Source organism: Erpetoichthys calabaricus, chromosome 9 (assembly GCF_900747795.2).
Source record: "Erpetoichthys calabaricus chromosome 9, fErpCal1.3, whole genome shotgun sequence".
In the NCBI taxonomy this organism is placed as follows: Eukaryota; Metazoa; Chordata; class Cladistia; order Polypteriformes; family Polypteridae; genus Erpetoichthys; species Erpetoichthys calabaricus.
In genome coordinates this window covers 29,179,913-29,195,050 of record NC_041402.2, presented here as the reverse complement: position 1 = coordinate 29,195,050, position 15,138 = coordinate 29,179,913, and the positions used below count along the sequence as shown (strand labels likewise).

Genomic DNA, 15,138 nt, shown 5'->3' with positions numbered 1-15,138 from the left:
CTTCAAAGCACATTAGCTGTCATGGCATATGTAAAAAGGCAGCATGTTTATGAAGACTCAACATTAAATGACAATTTCCATGTCTTTGCCTTTTTTAAGAGGGTTTTCAATGTTTTTCCCTACTGCCTGTCGTAGTATTTGCTATCATTTGTGTACTTAGACAGAGTTGCAGATATATTCAATAAGGGCTGAATAATTAAATCTGTGAAAAAGTGAAAAGGCAGGCGATTAATCTTAGATAGTTAGAATAACAGCTTTGTAACTGTAGAAAAAAGAGAAATAATTCTGTTATATTGAAATATCAAAATTGTTGTAGTTGAGCGGTGATGTGTAGATCTCGACATTGCATTAAATGTTAGTGAGATAACTTCCCAGTTTTGTATAATTGTTTCCATTCCTAATTCAATATTGACATTCTGTTAACGCAGTTGTTTTTTCCACAACATTAGTTTGGCCATCATCACTTAATTTTTACCTTTTGTGTTTCATAATGTTCTGTTTATATAATGGTCCTTACTGATTGGGACCAATATTCATGCCAGTGTATAATTTCCTGTCAGTCTAAGAACTTAGTATTCCTATTATTGTTAAGGTCCTTTCAAGTTCAGTTGTGACCCACTGGGCTAGCTACTTTGAGCAGCTGATCCTCCAGCTAGGACGTTGGAAATCTCTGGGTCCATGGTTCTTGAGGCTGATCCTCCAATTAGCTGTGAACCTCCCAGTCTCACTGAAATTGCACAGGTGGTGAACCAGCTGAGGGTAGGGAAGGCTGCAGGGATCTGTGGTATCTGGGGTGAACTTCTCCAGGCTGGCGGTAAGGCTGTCCTCCTGGCATTGCAAGTAGTCTTTGCTTCCATTTGGGAGACTGATGTCATTCCAACTGATTGGAAAATGGGTCTTGTCATCCCTTTCTGGAAAGGGAAGAGTGATCGCCTGGATTGCGCCAACTACAGGGGGATAACACTGCTCTCTGTGCTGGGTAAGGTCATTGCTTGGGTCATTCTCAATAGGATCCGTGATGACTTGCTCACCTACCAGCAACTGGAACAGTCTGCTTTTACACCTAAGAGGTCTACCATTGACCGCATCCTGGCACTGACAAACAAACATGAATATCGGCAGAGCGATAAAGCATTTGACTCAGTTGATTGAACTGCCCTGTGGGACATCCTGTGGCTTTGCAGGATCCCCTGAAGGTCGCTGGATATCACGACCGGCCTGTACACTGGTACTGTGAGTTCTGTGCAGAGTGGAGGCAGAATCTCTGCGTTTTTCCCAGTTGATTCTCTGGTTCTTGCTCCTACTTTGTTCAGTGCTTGCATGGACTAGGTGTTGGGCAGGGTCTTCACTTGACTTTGCTGACTAAGCTGTGATCTTCGCGGTGTCAATGGAGGCTCTGATCGGGGTTCTTGAGAGACTGAGGAAGGAGTCTGAGTGTCTTGAGCTTGCGAGTGTCCTGGATACAAACAAAGATCCATGCTTTTAATGACCTCTTAGGCACAGCCATCAGCAGTGTGTTTGGGGGGTCATGAGGTCACTGGAAGGGGTGTGTGGCGCTCCCAATATCTATGCAAAAGGACAATGGTCCAAGTCTTTAGAGTCCTGGTGATTCCTGTCTTGCTTTATGGTTGCGAGGCATGGACGCTATACAGTGACTTGAGATGAAGACTGGACTCCTTTGGTGCTGTCTCTTTGGAGAATCCTTCAGTACCACTGGTTTGACTTTGTGTCGAGTGAGCGGTTGTTCATGGAGTCCCAAATGAGGCACATTACCTGTATTGTGAGGAAGCGTCAGCTACAGCCAGGCCATGGGGATGACCATGTAACACCTGGCTGTGGAAGATCGAGGGTCATTTTTGAAGTGTGGGAATGGACCACGTGTCTGCCTGGGAGGTTGCCAACCTGGATTCTGAGCTTTTTCTTCATGTGGTGGTTGCTGCAACGCGCTGTACCAGTGCATACTCCCCAACCTGAACTGATCTGACCTTTTCTTCAACACAAGATTTTTTTTGTGATGACAAATTGTTTTTGCAATATTTTAAATTACAGTTAAACACTATCATGGTATATTTTTGTGTTGGTTTCTAATTCATTCATATGCCGATGTCATTGTTGCCTGTTATATCACACCCATTGATAAAAGACATAAAGAAAAATAGGAACCCTGCATTTTGGAGTATGTACTCCTGAGTTGTAGTTTTGGTAGTTACTCTATTGGTAAATTCAGCTGGACTTTGGTCTTTTTTTTTTTTGCTTAACACCTCAGGTCACTGCCTAGCTGGGGGTGTGTATTGTATAAGGGTAAATATTGTTTCTCGTCCTTTTTAAATTATTTGTCCATTTTTCATAATTCTGATGTAAATGATGAATTTGTTTTCATATTTTCTAACATTCAAAATCAGTGGTAACTGGCTAATCTTTAGTCACCCATGTGAATTTACTGCTGCCTCGTACATATTGAGGCCATCTGTAGTCATATGCTTCTACAGCCCTGTTGATTTGCCCTAATCTAATTTTTTTTTTCTTTCTTTCAGTGGCTTGCATTTTAGGGCTGCAAGTAATGATTATTTTGATAATCGATTAATTTGGTGATCATTTTTTTTTGATTAATCGATTGGTTGGATTGTTTAAAACAAATTATTTGAAATGAAACACAAAATTCATGAGATGGAACTTTTCACTAAATAAACTGATTTGTTTAAAATTTTTAGAAATGTATTTTTTTTAAATGAACTACCTGTTGGACTTGGTACTCTAGTACTGGTGGTGTGGTAACGGAAATCGACCCCATCATTGTGGGCAGACGCTGGAGGCTCTTACAGAAGTGCCCAGTTTGTAAATTCTGACCACAGACTTGTTGTTCCTATTCTGAAGATCCAGCTTAGGTCCTGTAGGTTGCCACCTACTAGGAAAATGAGGCTGGACCTGGCCAGACTCTAAGATCAGACTGTTTCTGATGAGTTTGCACTCAGTTTGTTTGAGAAATTTACAGATTTGGGTGTGACTGCCGATCCTAATGTGATGTGGGAGACCTTCTGTGACAAGACCCTGAAGGTTGCTGAGGGTTGTTTTGGTGTTGCCAGTATTCCCAGAAAGAGGTGTTTCATCTCACAGGGCACTCTGGATATCATCCAGAGGAGTTGCAGTGCACAGCTTGATGGCAACTCCGGTCTGCATCAGGAACTGAGAATTACAGCTGCAAGGGCTCTGAGGGCAGATAAGGAGGTGTTTGTTAGAGGAATCTGTGAACAAGTGACGCACCATCTATGGTCTAATGACCCATGTCCTGCTTGCAGAGGAATTGAAGCATTACGCATATCCAAATCTGTTCCTCGAAAAGTTAGGGTGGCTGATGGAACAGTCCTTACGAATGACACTGCACATATAGATGACCTGTACTGTAGATATTTAAAAAATACAGGTTTTTCTATCACATTTATATAATAATACATTAAAAACAAAATGGTAATAAATAGGAGTAAAGAACTTAGTTGCACTTCTGGCTCTGGTTGAGCAATGAACACACACACTCACAATGTGGCTTATGTATGCAGAATCATACTAAATACACACTTCAGAATTAAGCATGTAAATGAAGTTTTTTGTTGAGTCTTCTTTAATGTTTAGAAATTAGTTATCCTATGTTGGGGAAATGTCCAGACTATTTTCCTTCTAAAACAAAGCAAGTGGTTTAATTTGTTTGAAACTCATTTCTCCCTTTGCTGTGTAACATGCCAAGTTTATTTTAAGTGAAAATTCATTTCTTTTTGCATCACCATTCATCTTTTTTGTGTCTGGAAACTTTTTACCACCGCAGATTCTCAGGCACCTTTGCTTTCAGCCAGCACACTGCCGCATGTCATTTGGTATATGACTAGTCTAGAAATTTAGCTTCTCCACCCTACTCCTACCTTTTGACTAAGAATGAGAGAGATGCCTTTCAGTCACGGTTGATGTGCTGTTGGATTCACTGCTGCACTCTCTCTGAGTTTTTGATTTCATTTGCACACAGAACTGAAAAAAAGTTTTTGGCTTAGACAGGTACTTAAGTTTCTTTGCAGCCTTTTTTTTGTAAGCACACACATGCTAACATTACATGTGAATGCAAGCATATAATGCAGAACCATAATTTAGCAGAGTGATTGTGGGTCCCAGTTAGTGGCTTATGACACAAATAAACACAACACCTTTTTTTAGTTGCTTATCATAAAACTGTCGCATTTGCTAGTGCCTTGTATAGGGCTGGTCTATGACTCAAATTATTCCTCACTTCAAACCAAAATTCATCATTATGCCTAGCAAACATTTGTTCTTCTACCTGTATCACATAATGCTAAAATAACAGTCAACTTATTGGGATGATGGCTAGTCTTACTCCTCCGGAGAGCCTGTACCAGTATGTCTCCTGTTCAAATGTTTGTACATCTCCGATGTGTTCTCGTGTTGTATGAATTCAGACATACACACTTTGCAATTCACAACCTTTTTTTTCTGCATTCAGAATGAAATGTGACAAACTCTGAGTTTTAGGCCACAGTGTCTTTTCTGCCACTTGCTTACCGTCTGCCTTTTTTCAAATGCATTCACAACTGCATTAAGTGATGCAATTGCATATCACAACATATTAGGCCTAATGACGTAATTTGCTAATCGATAAAAGTAATTGTTGCCAACATTTTTAATAGTCTATTACTGTTGATAATGTTGATTAGTTGTTGCAGCTCTAATGCAGTTGTATTTATTTAACCTGCTACTTCATAATTCTAGAGATCTGACTTTGGTTTCGTTATCCGAATATTCAAAGATGTGAATGTTTGGCTGATTCTGAGTTGACCACGTAATATTGTGTGTGCATGTCTGTCATCCTTTCCAGAGTTCAATCCTATTTTTCTCTTATTTAGGCCTGGGGGTACTTGAGAAAGGATCAATGGATCTATTCCATCCATCCATTTTCCAACCTGCTGAATCCGAACACAGGGTCACGGGGGGTCTGCTGGAGCCAGTCCCAGCCAACACAGGGCACAAGGCAGGAACCAATCCCGGGCAGGGTGCCAACCCACCGCAGGACACACACAAACACACCCACACACCAAGCACACACTAGGGCCAATTTAGAATCGCCAATCCACCTAACCTGCATGTCTCTGGACTGTGGGTGGAAACCGGAGCGCCCGAAGGAAACCCACGCAGACACGGGGAGAAAATGCAAACTCCACGCAGGGAGGACCCGGGAAGCGAACCCGGGTGTCCTAACTGCGAGGCAGCAGCGCTACCCACTGTGCCACCGTGCCGCCCTTCAATGGATCTATTGTTTTACTAATATTAACTGTTATCCTCCTTTTTCCTCTACCTATTTTAGTATGTTAATACAGGCAGTCCCCGGGTTACGTACGAGATAGGGGTGGTAGGATTGTTCTTAAGTTGAATTTGTATGTAAGTCGGAACAGGCACAATTATTTTAGTAAATGTTATTGTTGACCTACTGTAACCAAGTTCTCTGCCAATGAATGATGGAGTTTCACCTCTCTCTGACCTTTTTATTATTTCTACTTTATTTTCCATGGTGATGGTTTTTCTCTTCTTTACTGTATCACCAGCACTTGCATCAGATTTGTGTTTCAGAGACATTGTTGAAGGGTGAAGACAAAAGGTTAAGATTAGCTCTTCTGCACAGCACTGTACACGCTATCACAGCAGGAAGGCACCCCTCATCGTCATGTCTAGCGTACTGAACGAGAGACAACTTCCTGCTATGTATGTAACAGTACAAGCAGGCTTGCTGTTGAGAATGAATTGGGATGGCGAGGGACGATTCACCACCCGCCCACCACCACCCCCATTCAACAGGCAGCCACCTGAGGGACACTATACAATGCTGCCCCCCATCACCCCATTTACCCTCAATGGCCTCCGTTCAGCCACAACCGGGTCAGCGCTTGCAGCATCACCAGCCGCCCATTGAGAACGAACGGGGCAGTCAGGGGCAGTAGCTGCGGAGGCGTGGTGGGCGGGCAGCAAACCGTCCCATCAAGCCTCCGTCCTGCACACGAGCAGTAGCTGTGGCCCCGGTGACTATGGACCACTGAGAATGAATGGGGTGCGGCTCCCACCGCCTAATTCATCAACCGGAGCCACTCGAGAGACACTACACTACACTACACGAGCAGCAAAATCTCCCCCTCCAGCCACCGCTTGCAGCATCCCCAGGCTGAAGATGACATCGCGTCCCCCAGACAGATGAAGGAGCAGCTGCGGCCCCGTTCGTATGTCGGATATCCGTAACTTGGGGACTACCTGTACTCAAAATTACCATTATCGCAAGCTGATGCCATAGATTTTTTATTTCTTTGTGTCTCATTTTCTTTATTGCAGACTTGTTTATTCAGTTAAGGTGGCATTCTGATGTTTCTGTATGTTGTGTATATTCTTTCTTATTAGCTTAAAAAAAAAAATTTTCTTGGAAGGTAAGGTCATTACTACTACCAGCTTACCTTTTGTCTATCTTGGTAAATCTAGTTTATTCTAAACTTTTCTTTGTAAATATACCAGTTCTATTTCATTTTATGTAACTCTTAACCAAGCTTTAGCCTTAATAAAATGATGTATAGACCGGTATCAATCCATAGGTTATAGTTATTTAACCTTTAAAGAGGTATTTTCATACTAAAATCTCCTATGCAGTCTTAACTTGTTTTTGTATTATACCTTATCTTTACTAATAAAAAAAAAATTCCCTGCTATGAATATTAATTAAACTACACTGCACCCTTTAATCCTTAATTGAATTTGTTTCCCTGATTATCCTTAACCATTGTGGAAAAACATAATGCTTTTGATTCTTTATTTTGGTTTTGTGTTCAGAAGATCAAAGCTGTTATAACTGTTAAATATGTTTTTTTTTAATTATTAAAGTTTTTTTTTTTTTTTTTTTTTTTTTATACTTCACCAGGTTAGTCGGATATTGTACAGCTTTGCTACTGCTTTTCGAAGGTCAGCCAACAAAACTCCACTGTCTGCAAATCCTCCTCCATTAACCCCTGACAGCAATGTCTTCACATTTACGGTTTCCTTAGAAATTAAAGAAGACGATGGAAAAGGCTCGTTCAGGTACATCTTACAGTGTTACAATAAATTGCACCTCTCACTGTGTTGTTTCTTCATGGCAGTTGTGTAGATTTTAAATTTTTTTTTATAAATACAGCTGCTATTAAAATCAAGGCACTAAGAGAACAGTAGGACTTCACTTCTCAAAAACCCTAATGTTACATATAAAGTAAAGCAGTGTTAGTTTTGGACATTTGAGAGAAGGGATAGATGACATTGCGAAATCAAATAAGAAAACATTCAACGGTCCAGATGCTTGAGAGGAAACTGCTGGGAATCAAGGTTGATATATTTTTTATGATATCATTAGAAAGGCATATTAGAGTCTGTGTGAGAATAGCACAGTGGTTAAGAATCACAACCTGCATGTTTGTGTCAGCAACAGTTGGACACACTGTAATCATTTAATACATTTTGTAAATGTGTATGCTGTAGTGAATAAAACATTTTTCTTTAAAACTAAAGGCTACTGATTCATATTTTGCATCTGACTCGCTGCGTGACCCTATAGTCACAGGACTTGCTTGTGCTGTATTTGAAGAAGAAAAAAAAAAAAGTTGTTTGCCATGTATTCCAGTTCTTATAAGATGAGTGAAGGAAAGGTGTCAGACAAATACGAAATAATATTAAAGAAAAACACTTTTGTATTATTATTGTATGAGTTTCCTTTAAATATATTTATACTTTTGACAGTCATGCTTTATATTTTATTTGTTTATGTAGGAATTTATATTATCCGTATGTATCTTTTAGTACTGTACCCCCATGACCCAGGGTTAGAATAAGGTCACTGCATTAAAAATGTCTACTCCAATACCCCTAAATTGGAGTAACATCTGGATAACCTGAGTGAATCCAGAAAATGGTAGTTAAATGGGCAGAAGTGTGTATCAGTTTGAGTTTAATGAGGGAGCAATTTTGTGTCTTCTATAACATTGGTACTTCAAGAGTTTTGGACACACAAGCCAAACAACCTGTGGCCTTCAGTCATTTCTTACTGTAGATTAAGTATGTGGTTACCATATTAATTTCACTTTGTATATTAAATGCGGTAGATGCTTTCTTTAATTTCTTGTTCAATATTCTGCATTTCATGTGGAGCCCTTGGCCTGGAGGATAATGTAATAGCTACCTGACCGATAGACATGAAACAGTGGACTTAACATGCGTCACAGTCTGAAGGAATCAAGATATTGGCTTAGCTAGTGGAACAGTAGGCACTCCAGACTGATGTCAAGGTGGATTTCAAAGAGAGCCCTGTGCAGTGTTAAAGGATTGTTTGTATGAGAGTGAGAGAGACTGCAAGTTTAAGGTCGTGTTGTGAAATGGAACAGTCTCTGGAAATGAGCAAGAGTGGAGTGGAAAGCAGAATAAATTTTTAAAAATATAAATAAATAAAACAAATTGCACAGAATGTTTTGTTATGGCCTTAACTGGTATAAATAAATATGCCCAGGTAACATAATGTCTCATTTCTGTTTTTTGAAACAATGTTGTTAAATTACTTAAATTTTTGAAATTTTATATTATTAGAGCATTAACCAAAACAGTACTTACAGAAGTAACATACAAATGTCAGTGTGTAATGAATCAAAACATAAACCTCAGTATATATGTGGACTGAACAGAAGAGATGTTGGAGCAGCATAAAGTTCATGGTTGGTTGTTCAAATCAAACTATACTGTATTTACAAAGGTATCAAACGTGCTCTGTTTTACTACAAAGAGAAATGTAAACTACAGAGACTTACTACTAATTTGTTTTTTATGATCAAATTTTTATTCATAAAGTGAAAAAGAATTAAAGTAAAAGGAAACCAACAAAAAATAATTGATTTTTGGGGCTATGTAAAAACTAAAAAGAAGAGGAAAGGAGATGGACAGGAGAAACTGCCTCATGGAGCAACCCCCAACCAGCTCTTTACTAACTGAACAGAATGAAGCCATTTGTGGATAGTAGAGCATGTAGAGTTGTTGATTGGAGATTCAAAATGTTCAAGAAGGGTAAGATTGTAAATGAAAACTTCTGAATTACAGGAAAAACAAGGGCAGGTGGTTTCCAGTCAGAGGCTAAAAGCAACTTAGCTGCAATTGTTGGAGTCATTAAAACCCTGCACTAGAAGAAAGAAAGGGAAAGTGAGGAGAAAGAAGAAAGGTCTTTTAGGAGAAGAACTTGAAGGAATAAATGAATGGTGAAAAAGATAATTGTAAAGACGGATTCAGCCACATAGCACCAGAGTGCTGTAGCTGGAAGACATTCCCAAAACATGTGGAGGAAAGTGCCAGTAACAATAAAAGGACTAAGATGACATAAGGTATCTAATTCTAGTCCCAGGCATACTCCTTATAATCACAGACCTGTGTAATGCAATTATAAAAATGGATCTGATTTAATGTATGTATTTTATGTCTAATAGTTTTTAGTCTGCCATATTGGTAAATGTGAGGGGACGCTGGCGCACGCAAGTTGTTGCCGCTTCTCCCTGTTAACAACGCTTTTCGCAGTCCTCACAGGTGGCGCAGTGGTAGTGCTGCTGCTCTGCAGTAAGGAGACTGTGGAAGATTGTGGGATCGCTTCCCGGTTCCTCCCTGTGTGGATAGCGCTTTGAGTACTGAGAAAAGCGCTATCTAAATGTAATGAATTATTATTATTATTATAACTGAGTTATGCACTTTAAACAAAGAAATAGTGTCAACTTAGTAAGAGTTAGAACAATACACAGATTTTCTTTTCAGCATCTTTTGTATGTTTATACTGCCTACCCACTGATGAAAGTGGTGCATCAATGATCTTTAGGATTTGCACCTGTGACACAGACTTCTGATTTCACAGCAGTTTAATCCATTGCATCAAATCCACAATGAAAATATGACCACTCTGCTGATTTGCAGATGGTTTTGACATGAGTGGAACAATGATTGATTGATTGTCTCTTGTTCAAAGAATGGTGACTGACCTAGAAAATCTTGTCTACAGTTTTTTCCACTCTGACACTTCCTCTTTTCACAGCCCTGATGAAATGGATGTTCTTGATAGTTTGGTTCAAGGTACCATCTTCATATTTTGTGCATTTACTAATTAACCCAAGCTCTTTACATTGGTGTAATTCTTTTTATGGTAGAGTTTGTCATACATGGACAATGTGCATTTGAAATATAGTAGTGAAATGATTTTTTGTCCATGTTTGATTTCTATCAGGCAAGCACCTGGTTGCTAAAGAAGAACTTTAACACGAGTAATACTTAACAAAAGTTTATTTAGTTTAGTGTGGTGATATAGAGCTCCAAAGTACAAAAGAAATTTTTTCATAAAATTTTCAGCAAGCCATAAAAAGGTGAATTTGCAACTATAGGCCAAACTTTTTTAAAGCGCCTATATCTCAAAAACGTAATAATATACAAGCCTAAAATTTTGCGCACTAGGTATTAGATATAGTAACATTATTTTTAGCAAATATGAAGCAAATATGAGATAATGAAGATCATTTTCTAAAATCTGTTGTTTTGACACTGATTGACTCATTTGCATAATGGGTAAACCTATCTGAACATTCAGTTTGCCCAGATATTTCTCAGATAAGAATGCACAGAGTGTTTCAGTGTAGTGTAGACTTGTGCTATTAGTATTTTCATGTTTGTAATTTAGACTGCTTTGACTGGAAAGTGCATGAACACAATGGTAATTGACAGTTGGCATTTTTTTTTCCTAGGTCAGTTTGCTAGTGACTATTTTTTTCAGAAGAACTGATTTGTTTTCTTTTGCGAAGACCTTGATTCTTACTAACAATCAGATCTAAGCTTAAACTACAAAATGTGATCTGAATGTAATCTTGAAATGCCTGTGGTCTGGATTCAAATGTAGTACAGATGTAAAACGGGTAGACACACATGTTCACCTGTACATCTTTCTGAAAGAGATGGTATTTTTTAAGAGAGCACTTGCCGAACTCTGTGAAGCTTGCTTTTATTGCTTCTTTTTTATCAGATACAGGTGTAGGTTTGAATAGGGGTAGTAATGCTGGCTGTTCGAAACACCCTTTGCTTTACATGCATAAGGAGAAAGATAAAGTAATAATGTTTTCTTTTTCTGTGCAATTGAAATCATGTGGCTCTTATCAAGTCAAGGTTTTAAATTGGAGAGCTCATTTCAATATTGGTGAAGGTGATTAGTGTTTTGGGTAGGTTGTATCTTGAACTAATTTTCTTTTACTGCTCATTGTTCAGTTTTGTAGATTTTGTGAATGTTTACATATTGAAGTTAATATACATCTGCCAATATACAAAGTTATCCGGTTTCCTCATAATGGATGCTTATGTTTATAGCCTAAATGCAACCTATGCCTAATAACAATGTACGGTAAGAGACCTAGTACAATGTCTGTGCAGATGTAAGCACGTTTTAGTTTGTCATGGTCAGTCACATCCAGAAATGCTTCATAAACCAGAAAAACTTCCCTGTCATTCATTCAGTGTTTATTATATGATGTGAAGTTATGCTAATTCTTCTTTGAGTTAAAGCTGCCAAACAAGATTTACAGTAAATAAGGCAATGGGGTAATTTTATGTATTACATGTTCAGTGTTTCATATTTTGAAACCTTGGCAAACTGTTTTTTTTTATCTTCATACATAATGAGATTTTGTGTTTTTCTTAATTATTTAAGCTTCAATTTAGGGTCACAGTCTGTTGTATACCTGTAATTACTTCTTTATATTTATATGATCAATTTAGCTATTTTTGTAGACTAAGGGTGTCCTTTTTCAATTTTTATAGTACAGTCCTGAAAGATAAGGATAAGCAGTGCTTCAAATTACGCCCTGGAATGGACAAGAAAATTGTCATATATGTTCAACAAACTTCAAATAAGGAACTACAAATAGAAAGGTAATGCATACCACTGTTTGCTAAAACTTTTCAGTTTTTGTACCAAAATAAATTTATAAGATGAATAGTGTCAATGGAGACTGTTGTATAGTAAAGATACCTGGGCATTTAGTATTACAGTGCCCTCCGTAATGACTGGAACAATAAAGTGCACCTTGAAGACTTTAATTTAAGGGTATTTACATACACTTCCTATACATGGTCTCCCATTTCAGGGCACTATAATATTTGGGACAGTTGGTGTCACTGGTGTGATTTGTCAGATGTGTTTTATTGCTTCATTAGTTCAGGCATAAGATATGTAGGTTTGCTTCTACTTTTTGGAGTCAGTAGCCATTGTTAAACATGAGGACAAGAACTGTGCCAGTTAAAGTCAAAGAAGCCATTATGAGGCTGGTAAACAAGAATAAAACCCTTCAAGACATTGTTAAAACAGGATTGCCTAAATCAACTATCTTGTTCATCACTAAGAAGAAAGAACACACTGGTGAGCTCAGTAATTGCAATGGAAAGGGACTGGCAGGCCAAGAAAGACCTCCACTGCTGTGTAGTAAAATGAGGTCTGTGGCTGGTTGACATCTTTTAAATAAATAATTCTAATTGCTGCACTCGAGTGTTAGCCACAGAGAGTCGGTACGAGTGGATGAGACAGAAAGAAGGCAAACAGCCAGGAGGAAGTCCCTCAAGGGGTGAATGTTAGCAGCGCTTGGGGGGTGGTGGCTGGCCAGTGCAGCTGAGAGCCAGAGAGAGGCAGCACAGCTGTTGGGGACTGAGGCTCAGAGAGGCATCCTGTGGGTGGTGCCATGAACCACAGGGCTGCAAGCCTGACAGCGGGAGTTGTAGGTTTGACATAATGCCCTGCAGAAGGCCATAGAAGGCTGCGAGGTCTGGGCTTAGGAGCAGGTGCTGAAGGTGGACTGATGTGATGTGTCGTTTCCTCAGTTGCAAAGACTCGCTTGGGAGTTGGCTGTTTTAAGCTGGTGCAGTTTCTGCCTTGTTTTTATCCTCATTTTAATGGATTATTTATTTGCTTGATTTTAGCTTCCACATGAACACTATTCATTTTAATGGATTATTTATTGAACATTTATGGAAGCACTGCACAATTTATTTGGATACTGATTTGTTTTTGATGGCTGTTTTTTAAAAAAAGTGTTATTGTAATAAAAAGCACTATGGCACTATTTCACCTGCCTCTTACTTTGTGTGTGTGTGTGTATGTGTGTGTGTGTGTGTGTGTTTATTCTCATCTGCCAAGCTCATCCCGGTCATGACTATTGATGGTATTGGGTTCAAGAGGCTTCTGAATGCAACAGGGAGCATGGATCCTCAGTATGGTTAAAAAAAAAAAAAAAGCCCCAAACTCCTGTCCAACCAATCAGAAACAGTCTTCAGGAGGTAAATGTGTAGTAGTCTACAGAGACTACTATCTGCAGAAGACTTCATGAACAGAGAGAGAAACACTGCAAGATGAAGACCACTAGTTAGCCACAAAAACAGGATGGCAAATTTACAATTTGAGAAATAGAACTTAAAAGAGCTTGTGGAATTCTGGAAAAAGGTCTTGTGGACAGACAAGACAAAGATGAACCTGTATCAGAGTGATGGCAAGAGCAAAATGTGGAAATGATTCAAAGCATACCATTTCATCTATTAAACATGGTGGTTGGAGTGTTATTGCTTGGGCATGTATGATTGCGACAGGTACTGGCACACGTATCTTCATTGATGATGTAATGCTGATGGCATTTACCAAGTGTATTCTAAGGTATATAGAAACATCTGCTCAAGTTCCAGTGAATACCTTCAATCTCATCTTACAACAAGATAATGATTCCAAACATACTGTTAAGGCAACACAGGAGTTTTTGAGAGTTAAAGCATGAAAAAAATGACCAAGCCAGTCATCTGATTTAAATTCAATTGAGCATGCCTTCTATAAGCTGAAGAGAAAACTAAGCCAGTGAAACAAGCAGGAGCTGAAGATTGCTGCATTAGAGACTTGGCAAAGCATCACCAGAGAAGATATTTAGCAGATGGTGATGTGTATGAATTGCAGACTTCAAGCAGTCATTGCATGAGATTGATAGGTACCAAAGTACTAAATCTGACTGTTTTTATATACCTACTGTTGCAAAAACATTCTGGTGCCCTGAAATAGGGGGACCATGTAGAAAAAGTGTTGTCATTTCTACATGGTGTGACTGAAATATATGCAAATACCCTTAAAGTACACATTGCAAACTTTCATTTATCACATATGAATTATTTGATTTGTAATTTTAAAACTGTGGAGCAAATAGGTAAATCAAGAGAAAATGTGCCTTTGTCTCAAACATTATGGAGGACACTGTAACCTGTGCATGTAATTGTTATAGATTTGGGTAAATGAATATAATAGAACCTTTATTTAAGGGAGGGGATACATTCTAAAAACCGTGTTTAATAATGGAAATCATGTATCGAAAATATCCATAGCCAACCCATTTAATTGGTGCCAAGCTACAGCAAACCTGGATTTAACTTTGTTCTTGAAGTAAAATATGTATATATTTAAATAGCTTCAAATACAAATGCATACAAAGATACAAATCATCTTTGTAAAATAATGTTAAGTTGCTTGGACAAGTGATGCAAACATTGCACTTGTATCAGTGTGGCCTAAATTATTATGGACACTGCTTTATAATAATCACAGTAATGTGATATTGAAAATACATGTGTTGAGAGTACAGGAAGCATATATCAAAAGCCCCAATGACTCAAGCATTTCTTATTGTCACTGCAACTACTCTCTGACTTATAACACACAATCATCCATCCATCCATTGTCCAACCCGCTGAATCCGAACACAGGGTTACGGGGGTCTGCTGGAGCCAATCCCAGCCCACACAGGGCACAAGGCAGGAACCCATCCCAGACAGGGTGCCAACCTACCGCAGGACACACACAAACACACCCACACACCAAGCACACACTAGGGCCAATTTAGAATCGCCAATCCACCTAATCTGCATGTCTTTGGACTGTGGGAGGAAACCGGAGTGCCCAGAGGAAACCCACGCAGACACGGGGAGAACATGCAAACTCCACACATGAAGGACCCGGGAAGCGAACCCAGGTCCCCAGGTCTCCCAACTGCGAGGTAG

General features: G+C 39.0%; 1 protein-coding gene across 3 annotated transcripts in view; it reads left to right on the top strand.

The window, feature by feature from the left end:
- LOC114657408 (rab GTPase-activating protein 1) overlaps positions 1 to 15,138 on the top strand; it is a 211,885-nt gene that overhangs the window by 54,617 nt on the left and 142,130 nt on the right. For all 3 annotated transcript variants that reach the window (XM_051931762.1, XM_028809212.2, XM_028809211.2), the window contains 2 exons: positions 6,950 to 7,107; positions 11,878 to 11,988. In XM_051931762.1, the coding sequence (XP_051787722.1) occupies positions 6,950 to 7,107; positions 11,878 to 11,988 (269 nt within the window). The remainder of the gene's footprint in view (positions 1 to 6,949; positions 7,108 to 11,877; positions 11,989 to 15,138) is intronic.